Consider the following 12,489-nt stretch of genomic DNA (forward strand, 5'->3'; position numbering starts at 1 on the left):
CGTTTGTTACATCGAATGGGCAAAGAAACATTATTTCTTTGGGAGATAGCACGGAGGGAATGTTCAACGTAAGAAAAGCAAGGATTCAAAGTCACCAGGAACACACAGAAATTTTATAACCTGAATTCGAAAGTCTTATAATCAATCATCCGTTTCAATCATCACAAGATTGTTTAAATCGCGAAGAAAACAATCATCTCGAAGAAGCAAAGAATGTATATGATGAATGAGTTGTTTACAAACGTGGCAAAGAATCCTAAATAAAAATGGGCTAATTATACGAAGACCTATTCCTTTTGTTACTATGTGATTTATTTTAGAATGGAAAGAACTTTGATGGACGATTGCCGACTTTTCCGAAAATTGTGAATTATGGTTGATATCGCTGCAAAGTGGAAGTTAAAGGAACCGAGGAGCCGCAAACGCGAAAATGTGTATCTTTTATTATTGTATTTCCCGGGAGAATTCAAAATCCTCGGGTCACTGTGCACATCGGTGCAACTACTGTGCCGGTGCAGTATTCTCCAGTTTATACAGTCGCGTGGTCGTAGCGGAGAATTCCAGGGAAATGAATAGAAAAAATTATTCTGACATCTCGCGGCTCATGAATTACAAAGGAGACAAACGGCATGAGGAACAAAACGGCCGAAACGATACGGGGGAGGGGGGATTAAATTTAATTCCCCTGTCTATTTGGAGGGGAAAGTAATATCAGAAGTGCTGCAACGTAATATTATAAATATATAGTGTTTTCTATTGTTCGCAGTTGGATACCGTAAGTTGCTTCTTCCTCGAAAGATCAGTATCTTATTTTATGCGCCATTATGGATAAATGAACAATTATATATTTTGCAGCCATTTAGGTGTATACTTGACGTGAATAAAGCGGAATTATTACGAGAGTGTGGAAAGGCAGAAGTTTATTAGTAAGTCAAGCTGATAGATATGCTTTGTTAGATTGAAATAACACATTTGCTAGGAAATATTTGATGAAATGTAAGCGACGGGTAATGTACACAGTGGGATCAATATGCCAATAAAGAGAGCCTTTTCGAGTAACATATTAGCCAGAAAATCAACGATGAATAACTGCCAAAGAACGGTTTAGCCCGATGAATCTGCGTCATTACTAATAATTATTGGAAAGTACTTAGGGCGAATATGTGTTAACCGTTCCGCTTGATTTAACCGTAACTTCATTAATCACCGCCACCCCGCACGATATCATTCATTTTTCGAGAAGGGAAAATGGTGGACTCGAATGGTCGATCATTCAATGTAAAGCGTTATAATTATTCCGAATTTTAAATGAAATTATTAGTAGACTTTACGGTTTCAAAGCTCTTATCAATGCAATTAATTGTTACTTGAGAGGATTATTAAAGTAATGCATGCGTCAGAAGCTACAGTAAGACATAGTAATTGGGATGGTGTTTATTAATTTGTGAGAATGAAGGATGGAACAGAATGGTAAGGTTGCCTAAAGTCGCGTTCCCACAAGTGCAACACGCTGTACAAAGCATAATTAAAATAGCTCTTCCATAATGAACTACTTTCAAAAGTAATCCGCTCTTAAGTGCTCCCAGCGAGTTACTTATGAGAAAACATGATTTTATTTGTGTTCTGTGTCGTACATTGTACATGTAGGATCGTGGCTTAATAGTATAGTAGGAATTACTCCCTCAGTAGCCCTGACGAGTGTAATATAAAAGAAACTGTATCGTCCTGTAACACGCGATACATCCATTATTTTGAAAATAATTTAAACAGTTACTTACACTAATACGAATTTTCAAAGTATACATAAATTTAGTAGCATTCAGTGGTATTGAAATAAATTAACGTAGACAGAAGAAAGGCAACACTTCGCACTGCTGAAAATGCCTTCCCGTATTTGAAAGCCTCTGCAAGTAATAAAGTTAAAAGGTAAATGAATTTTCACTAACACGGATCCACTGGGTCGAAATTCGATTTCATCGATATTGGACCAGGCTTGGACAATTTCTGCTTGTGCGACTAACATGTGCGATTAAATGCTCTCGAACGATTCGCCATTTTAACTGGAGAATTCGATGGTGGATCGCCGAGAATGGAATGATTTCTCCGCTTCCTAACGATAAATAAATCGCGCAGGCTGCAACGGGCAATCAATCACAGCCGTAAGGGATGAAACTCCCACCACCATCGTTTTTCTTTCGTTCCTCCCGCTCTTCCCCCGTCGTCTCCACCTTTTAAATTATATAACGACATATAAATCACGTTTAGCGTTCTTATTCACTGTCCCGTTTTACTATCCGTTTTCAGATCGGACGAGACGATGACGAAGACAGAAGCGAGGAAAGCAATCCACCGCCATTCATCACACCCCCTCCTCCCAATCCGGACTGTGAGTAATCGCGAAGAATTCGCGGCTTTATTTAATCATAACTCGGCCGATGGGGAAAGGCCCAGGACGAGATTACATCGGAGAACGGTCCTTTAATAACTCGGACGTTATTACTGGTATCCTCTGTTAGAAACATTCCACGGAATTCCCAGATGATTCTAAGGGTGACAGATTTCCTCCTGATTGAGGCGTTTCTGTCAACGAAAGGCTTGTGATATTGCTAGACAATTTATTTCGTGCGTCTTTTTATTTTAGTTTTATTAAACTTTGAATGAAACTGTAATTGTCAGTTTCTATTGAGCTTTTACCATTTGGAATTTTCTCTGTTTGATTTTGTTTGCCATGTTAGGAAAATTGAGCCTTATTAAATTCGGGTGCATGAACCTCTCCAGACGCGTTTGTTTAATGTTTTATGGTTGAAGGCTGAGTAGGCTATAAAAAAAGGGGTTGGAAAGTATTGTCTTCGTTTGAATATACAAATTCTAATCAGACGATTCTCTTGCATTTGCTAGACAAAGGGCCGAAAGGTGAGAAGGGTGATAAAGGAGATAAGGGAGAGAGCGTTCGAGGACCTCCAGGACCCCCTGGCCCACCTGGCCAGGATGAGGTAAATATTACTGTTCATAAAAATGTTTCGAAAAATATAAGACACCTTAAGGTATTGATACAAAACTGCAGGCTCTGCTAAAATTGATCTAAATTTACTTTTTAATTGTTTATAACGAAGAATGCAGTAAAAGGGATGGCAAGCTTAGTGGATGAACGATTCAAGAATCAAAATATCACTGTTACAGCAAAGAAATATGTAAATTCTTTTCGAAAAACATTATTGGATTTAACAATTTAAAAAACGTTATTAGGTTTATGGAATACTTCGCACCCTAATTTAAAAGTTCAGAAATACTATTTACACATTCACGATTTGTAATCGTTCAAGTAGATTCGAAGAGTATATTAAACCACAAAGTGATTACAGTTGCCATTAATAGCACTAGGTACAAGTTCCTTCACACACTAATTATTAATTTAAATTTAAATTAAGATGTAGCATTAACTAGCGTTCCTCAGAACAGTTTTGTACGAATACTGTGTCACAAACAGAGTGCGTACCTAAATGTTTGCATAATTTATGGAAATCGAGTACACTGACCTATATTACACATACGTGTATTTCATGGTGTGTTCAATGTATTATTAGGTTATCCCATAAGTAATGCAATTTCTCCAAGGAACACGCAACAAAGTAATAGTACTGGTACTATAATAATACTAGTTCGAGGTAGTGGTTACGAAATAATTTTTTCTGTTACTTTAGAATCTGATGAATGCAAATCGCATGTCTTGCTTGTTTCGAGAATTTAAAATGATTGAGAAGGACCAAATTTGAAACATTATGCTTTAAAAATTAAAAAAATGAATATGCAAGTAGAATTTAAAAAAATTAATTAGGTATATACATATATATAAAAAAATACCTGGGTGTTGTTAGTTAGGGTAGAGTATTCTGTTGTTAATTTCAAATTATTCTGAGGGCTAAACTGACAAAGAAAGAACAACGATGAGCTTTAGTCGTTATTTAATTAGGATAACACAAGACTACATATAGCAATGAAATTATGAATCATTCGCCACATTCACTAGAAAATTATTCAGATTAACAATAAATGAGGATTTCTTTTGAAATGAGTAGAAATCAGAAGAGAGAGGATTTTATAAAAGAACAACAGAAGTAGTTATAAAAAAATCGGAGAAGATTGCACAGCGCAAAAGAAATCGCCCACTTAATTAATAATTAACAGAGAATCACTTATTACCACAGAAATGTCGCGTTACTTATGGGGCAACGTAATATATAGAACACATATATCATCCATGCCAAAGATGTTCGTTTATTAACAACCCTTGTTCAAATCATAGACGTCCCAGTTTCACTAGTTGAATAGTCTACACACGTATAAAGGCAGACTGAACGCATTGTGCATATTGCAGGACACGTTGCAGTTCATATCAGGTTTCGCTTATGATTATGCAACAGCACATTGTTCCGCTTAAAAGAATGACAATCGATCCGAATGCTGCTCCACTCAGTGCTGTTTGAGCGAATAGAAAAGTACGAATTATAGAATTATTGCTGGAACAATTTTGCTTAAGTCGAGAAACAAATTGGACAGCAATTACCCACTAAGAGATTTTACTATGGCCCATCTCTGTAATATAATTCTACGACGGTGCATTCTACCTCTGTGCTTCCAGCTTATCATTGTAACGACTAACAAAGCAATAATTCAGTTGTAAGAACACGTATTAAGACGGACGATATACATTGATTTAGCGTTATTCTGTGTACAGTCGTCAGCATTCAGCTTTCGTAATGAACGGGTGCATTATCTTGCAGCAATTCGTGGTACACATTGAGTGTCGCTGCAGTTTATAATGAATTGTAATTATTGGAATGTGCTGAATTTGTGTGGAACAATTGAATACATTTTTGGAATTTCAATTGCCTCAGCAATTGCGAGTTTAAAGACGGGTTCGATAATTAGAGGGCATTTAATATTAACTGGAATGAATAGTAAATATTTCATGAACATGAATAAACAAAGTGAACTTGTCAGAGTTGGAATCGATTTTCTTTGTGACAACACTAGTGATTCATTTGCTTCTTCAGTGTTAAGAGTAATAATATAATATAATAAATATAATTAATAGCTGTATGCAATTAACATTGCAATTGATAATTATTGTTCTGTTTATATTTTATAGCATTACAAGATTGTCTCTTCCTTTCTTGAGGTCTTAGATTTGTAATATTGTAAGACACTTCTTGTTTTAGGAAGTGGAAAATGCCTGTCAAGTACAGACAAAGAAGCTTTTGAAACAAAACGTGATTCTGTGGCACGAAGGTATGAAATCTGTGTGAAAATGGAAGAATAATTCAGAGGACAGAGAAACAGAGGAAGATACATAATGTGCATTATGAGAACTGAAAATTCATTCCACTTTGATAAGGTTAATTTTTTTTGTCTATATTGACCCAACACTTTTTACTCAGATTTCTGAATACTACACACCCTCTAAACCCTGAATCTTTACTTCGAACACCCTACAAGTTATGGCATAAAATTCAAACGCACTAAGTAGTATAGCCACACAATAAATCAGCCCACAGGGAGTCTAACTCAGAAAACTCAGATCACGAAGATTTACATGGACTTTATTGTGCAATAACATTCACTGTGCTTAAAATCTTCAAGACTGTATAATATATATCATACATTTATGTATTAAAAACAAAAAATACATATTACAAGGACTTATTAAAATTCTCAGGACTTTGTTATTAACAAAAGTATCGATTACATTACATAGTTGTGATTGTAGTAATTTCTAAAGCTACTGGATTAATATATGTATGCACTGATTCAATGAAAATGATATCAGTATCTGATAACTGATAACACATAGTTCCACGTGCGTAAGCAGTTCATTACATCACTACAAAGGTCTATTATCAACTATGAGAATTCGATCCTAAGAACCTTTCATTATGTCAGATGTACATAGATGCACGCATATTTCAGCAATAATAATTCAGCGGGGATTGGGCATATGAAGCGAGGCTGAATGCATTCCAATCCAGGATCACTCATTTATCTTGTTACTCGAGCAGGCCAATTTAGCCAGGACGCTCAAGTACTGGTAACCACTGCATGTACCATTGATTACACAGGAAACTGCTTTCACGATATTCACTATCTTCCGAAATTATGCACGTACAGATTTAAGCACAGCTTGTTAAACGCTTGTTATATCCGAGGCTGTGACGTATATGTCGTAACCTTTGAAACTAATGGATAACCTCAGATGGATATTACAAGAAATGAGAGGTTTCATCGCATTCCGTCGTTACGTAGAGATTACAGTCACATCGGAAAGTAAGTTGACACTCTTTAAAATCGCATAACTTTTTTGAAATTGGTCCGAACGACTTGAGTTTTTTTTAGAAGCTAACGGAATTAGTTTTCTAGGTGACGTATTTCGTCGTTTTGAAAAAAATTGCAACTGGTCGAAATAGCGATGAAAATAGTGAAGGTCGTTGTTTTCAAATTTTTTCTGAGCCCGTAATGAAAATTAAAAAAAAATTCTAAATGATATCTTATAGATAAGTAATGTAGAAAATGATATCTATAAGATATCATTTCGATTTTTTTCTACATTACTTCAAATTTTACAACGATGTACTGCTGTGAACATTACACTTTGTTCATAGCTTCGAGCCGAGTAGGTTTACGAGTTTACAAGGAATTATAAATTGCTTTGGACAAAGTTTTGTCATCATTCTGGAAAGACATTAATCAATTTCCCTCCACCGTCTACTCGTAAACTCTTGAAGGTATGGAATGGTGACCAATAAGAAAACCAATTTCCACAGTTGATCAATACCATTTTATGACAGAACCTCTCATATGGTCCATTTGATCTTCTGTGCAGTTGTCTGCCAACGAATATCACACAACGACATTCAGAGCTTGAAATAATCAGAAATCAGAAGTACAGACAATAAATACACTATCGAAAATAAATTCCGACTAAATTATTTGTAGATTATTATAATCCACTGTAACAGTATTGATGGTTAGGTAATTCAGCTTAGTGATGGTGATGTTAGGTACAAGAATGGGACTAAATTAGACCAAGTATAGAGGAGTAAATAGTAAGGGATAGCAGAGCTTTGCCATCCACCACAAACATTAATTATCACCGACCGAAAGATATTTAGATGGAATTCACGTCTCCGTAATCCCGCCTATCTGTTTACGATGATAAACTGATCAAAATGCTACAGGGCCCGCCAGGGAAGAAGGGAGAGCCAGGCACGTGCACCTGCAATGCAACAGCCCTGATGGAATCCTTTACGATGCCAAAGATGATCCAGGGTCCCAAAGGAGAGCAAGGATTACCAGGGCAAGAGGGGAAACAAGGGCAAATGGGGCTGACGGTATTAACGCTTTGTAGAAAACGATCGTTTCGCGACAAACATCCCGCTTAATGTGACTTAAAGCGAATGCAACTATCTGTGAAATAAAGGACATTCTCACGTACGAAAGGAATAATTTCTCCGAACCTCTGTACTTCTATAGTATCGTATACGCGCGCGTTCAAGCATATATCTCAGTTTTATGTAAATTCGCTGCTCGTACGGATACAACACGAGCTTCGAAGACGCACGTGTGACATTTACCATTAAATCCATGCTTCTCCTTCTGAACTTGCAATTTGTTTGTTTGTTTTTTTTTTACCATTTGGACGACTATGTAACCGCAAAATAATTTGTACAGGGTGCAGCTGGGCCGCCTGGAGAGAGGGGACTCGAAGGACCACCCGGGGCCAAAGGCGATAAAGGAGACACGGGAATAGTGGGGCCGGAAGGTCCTCAAGGACAAAAAGGAGAGCCAGGGCGCGATGGAATAGCCGGTGAAAAGGGCGCACAAGGACCCCCTGGACCACCCGGGAAGGGTGAATTCTCTGGTTACGACGTAAGTAACTCTGGCTATATTGAATTCATTTTCGTTGCCTCTTCCGACCACATGCAGGATAGTTGGTTGCCGCGATGAAAGAGATCACGAAGTGCAATTTTTATCGCGCGAGGAGTAACAAGTGTGTTAAACTTCAGAGGTGCATTTAACAGTGCGAAAGGATAAACAAAGAGTTGAGCATATTTCTGAAGTTTTAACGAGTTTTCTTTTGCATTAATTCTTTTCACCTTCAAAACTTAACACACTTGCCACGTTACACCCCCTATTTATGCATCACAGCAGAATGACTGTGATTACTTCGTTATAAGTCAGTTTAAAGAAGAATTGAGTGAGATGAAGATTGCGAAATTCAAGAAGCGCCGTGTTAAGGGGTTATGCCTAGCCAGCTTTTGAAAAAGAACACGATTTTCTGGAATTTTTTGTGGAATATTTACTGTATATTTGTTTACAACTATTCGCTTATTTTACGAGTATATATATGTAGCAACTCTAAGTAATTTTGTTATAGAAAAACATTAAAAAATGAACGAATAACAGCCATTCTCGCGAAAGCTCTTTTGATAGTGGCGCTGCGCGGTGAGCATGTTTTCTCTGAGCCGGATCATCTAAGATTAAATATTCAAAAACATTCTGTTGGTATATGGTTGAATTCAGTAGATGAACGAACGTTTTTTCAGAAAGTTGATTTTTGACAAACTGACGGCCGTTTAACGCAAAACCACGCTTTTTCGATGGCTGAATTGTTCGTTTTTCGTTGCTTAAAAACAGAGTTTTTGTTAAAATAAAAAATCCTTCGTTCATCTACTAGTCTTTGGTATATAAAAGAAGCCTGCAAATGTTTAGGCCAATCGATACAGCGGTTTCCGAAATATCTTGCTCACCGATATCAACACAGCTTCCGCGAGAATGGCTGTTATTTGTTCATTTTTTACTGTTTTCCTACAACAAAATTACTGAGAGTTGCTACATATATATACTGTTAAAACAAGCGAATAGTGTGTAACAAAATATAACAGCAGATATTCCACGAAAAATACCAGAAAATCGTGTTCTTTTTCGAAAGCTGACTAGTCAGAACCCCTTAATTTCCGTTTCCACTTGTAGATGTCAAAGTGCAGTGGTCACCTTACCCGCACGAAAAGCGCGATCCATCCTGAGGCAACGAAATTCTAATCAGAAGCTTCCGTAAATTACCTGCGCCAGCGTAACGAAGGAAACCGGAATTACTCCCGAGGCAAAGACGCTCCTTCCTAGACAGTGTGTTCCATATAAAGCCCTCCGATTGTAATTCCAATACGTTTCCTTCCCCTCCCCCACGGTGCCCCTAAATTTACACCCTCATCTAGCCTTGTCCGCTCGTAAACGTACACGCATTCACGTCCAATAAACCACCACGATCGCGTAGCATCGGCGGGGCCAGGTCCTAAACAGACGAGAATATTAACCGCCGCGAGGGGGCCAAGGATATCCACGCTTCGTAACATTAATTCCCACCCCCCTCGTCCTTGCGTCGAAATTTTCCCTCGCTCACACCCCTCGCGCGCGGAAGATCCTTTCCACCTCTCATCAACTTTCCCAAAGCTCCGTGGAATTGACAAAATCCCCGATTGCCACCCTCCGACGGTCCACCGAGTAGATTCGGTTCTTTTTATTATGTCAACGGACGTCGTCATATTAATTCCTATTCCTCCACCACCCTCCCTTAGCCGTCGAAATTCTCCTTTATTCACTTCGTTGCCACCTCTCATGAATTTCCCATACCTCGATTTAACGAAATCCCAAAATGCCATCGCCCGACAATCCACCGTGTAGGTGCGGTCCTTTTTATTATGGCGACCGGCGCCCCGGTTGCAGCCGTCCTTCCACGTTGCCGTCGTCTCGGCGGGGCGGGCGCGGTGCGACAAGAAATTCGTTGAATGGAAATGGAACGCGATATCGCCCCGCGGGGAATAAGTAACCGTGCACGTAATAAAGGTGGAGTTGTCGGGGCTGTATGTCCAGCTCTTTCCTTCCGCGCCATTCTTTCCACGCTCCCGCACCACCTCCACCCTTTTTACGCGCTTCGTCTTCGCCGGCGACTTCCATGCCCGTCCATAGTCTCACCCCGCGACGAGAGACAACAAGAAATCCGGCGTATCTGTGTTAAAGTTGCCGCAACGGATACATCCAGCCGCGGATACATCGGCGGACGTGCGCTGGATGACCTATTTTCGCCGGCGGTGGCTAGCAGTGGAAATTAAATAGGGTGCGAAACGGTAGCTGATGCCGCGGTGAAAAATGAAGCCACGCTTTGGTATTCCGCGAGCGGCGCGCGCGGCCACGCGCATTTCGAAGGCCGGGCTCCGCTGTCTTTCGCGAAATTCCGCCCACTTTTTTATTAGCTGCCTTTGTCCGCTAGACGGGACGGTGCATTATTCATTATAATTAATGGTCGAGTGGTCTTGAAAATATTCACGCGGGAAACGCATAGTTCGCGTAATAAATTGACCGTTAAATAGGAATATTTGATAAATTGCCCAATGCTTTCCAGGTAGAAATGGAATTTTTTATGGAATTAGCGGGTGTTGATAAAATTCTGCATCGAAAATCTTTGGCGATGTTTGGGAGGAATCGTGAATGTTGATTATTCGATTAATTTTGGAGAAGTTATTCCAGGGTATTGAAGTTGCAGGCTTCGAGTCGTGTGTAATAGCTTCGTTATTCGTATTTGTACGAAAGTGCACGCGTCTTCCAATTCGCATTGTTTTGCATTGTTGTTAAAAAAAAATTTAAAATGCTCGAAAATTAGCCGATGACCATTTATTTTTTCCTTCTTTTATTATTTCTCGCTTCCCTTTCGTTGCTACTTCTGGAGATGTCACGTGGTTCTCTGCTTTGTACAACACTTTCGCGACAGACTCGATTAATTAATTTGAAAATTTTCATGAAAATTTTCATGGACGAATTTTCATTTTCTTTTGAACCGCGAAGAATCAAAGGGAGCTGACAATGAGTTTCGATAACGACGCTGGCTCGATGAAATTATCGCGATAGTGGAATGTGGACACGACTTTCCGTACTGTTCTATGCTTTTAATGCACTTGGGAGCGAACAAAGCTCTCCGTACATTATGACGTTTCGACAATTAGCAAGCGAGGTCAGGCCGCTCGTTTCGTTCTCGCGGCGTAACATTTGGAAGCGTGCCATCGGCAAAAATGAAGCAAAAAGGAAGCTTAAGCGTAACGAAGTGCATGATTTTTCCCCCGTCGATTCCAAAACATAGTGCATGCTATTTTAATTTTACAAAAACAATCCATGACTGGCGAAGTTCTATATCCTTCTTAACAAATGATATCGGTGAAAGTCTACGGGTAACAAAACAACCTGTAATCTTCTAACTACTACTTTTCCTGCATGAATTATTTTCTAACGATCAAATACAATTTACTGTCCAAAATGCACAGGATTAAGAAACGAGGATAATGTATCATTTATATAAAGTACTTGAACTCTAAATTTCAATTAATCGATACACTAATTTATACTTTAATAAAGAGTTATTGCGCGACGATCTTCACGAAGGCGAGAAGTCCGGTGCTGCAGAAATTCATTGGTAAAAATACGTTCACCGAAAATATCCCCGTAATCATTCAAAGTGTACCCAGCGTACGCAGAAGGTGCGCCAATATAGGACGTTAACATCTCTCATCAAAACAATATGCACCCTCTCTGGAAGGCATCCTTAACACGTGAAAGAGATATTGAGGCCTTAAAGCCCTGCACCACTGCTCGTCGCTACGTATTCCCGCGACGTCGCGCGAGATGGCAAAAGATTTCTCGACTCGGAACGGCCCTGCGTGAATAATACTTGGTGCAGACTGCTCCTCGTGTATGCAATATTTTGCAAAAAAGCACGCGCCGCTTTTCTGCGCGGTAGCACGTCGCAGTCATTTGCACGGAGAGTAAGATGACTCGTTAGAGACAGAAATCTGGACAGGTGAAGATGGGGAAAAATTATACTCCCACGTGGCAGAACTAAAGATGGAAGCGAATGAGTATTTCTCATATATTAGGCATCTTTCTTGGAATTCAAAAATTAATTTCTAAGTAGCTAGCGTACTGAATCGCTTTACCGATAGTTCACAGAAATGTAAATAGTAAAACATCAGGACACCCTCCGAATAATGTATAAAATTATAAAATAATTCTCCCAGACTTGGAGCAAATATAAAAACTGGCCTGAAACTTTTAAACGGGGGTGTATATGCAAAATCGTCCAAATGACAAAAGCTTCGCAAATAGGAAGTTGTCACTAAACCAGATTTTCAATTGAATGGACGAAATATTTTTGAAGAAGCAATTGAAAGATTGTTTACCAAGTGGAAGATGGTCAGCGTTGAAAGCTGAATTCTGAATGATCTAATATTTAAAGTAACATCACACGCGATAAAAGTGCCCTGAAATTGAAAAGAAAACCAGCTCCACCGATCTTTTCCTCCCACCCACCCATCGATAAAGGACTTTGCGACCTTGCAAAGGGTCCAGGATTCCTCGAGCATCTCGATTCCACTTCGAATGTTATCTTAC

The 12,489-nt window shown here is 39.1% G+C and overlaps 1 protein-coding gene across 7 annotated transcripts in view; it reads left to right on the forward strand.

Moving 5' to 3' along the window:
- The window catches only part of Mp (collagen XV/XVIII-type protein multiplexin), a 325,990-nt gene that overhangs the window by 299,812 nt on the left and 13,689 nt on the right, over positions 1 to 12,489 (forward strand). For all 7 annotated transcript variants that reach the window (XM_076813594.1, XM_076813590.1, XM_076813591.1 and 4 more), the window contains 4 exons: positions 2,305 to 2,386; positions 2,899 to 2,993; positions 7,233 to 7,385; positions 7,726 to 7,923. In XM_076813594.1, the coding sequence (XP_076669709.1) occupies positions 2,305 to 2,386; positions 2,899 to 2,993; positions 7,233 to 7,385; positions 7,726 to 7,923 (528 nt within the window). The remainder of the gene's footprint in view (positions 1 to 2,304; positions 2,387 to 2,898; positions 2,994 to 7,232; positions 7,386 to 7,725; positions 7,924 to 12,489) is intronic.

Source organism: Andrena cerasifolii, chromosome 6 (genome assembly GCF_050908995.1).
Source record: "Andrena cerasifolii isolate SP2316 chromosome 6, iyAndCera1_principal, whole genome shotgun sequence".
Taxonomy (NCBI): Eukaryota; Metazoa; Arthropoda; class Insecta; order Hymenoptera; family Andrenidae; genus Andrena; species Andrena cerasifolii.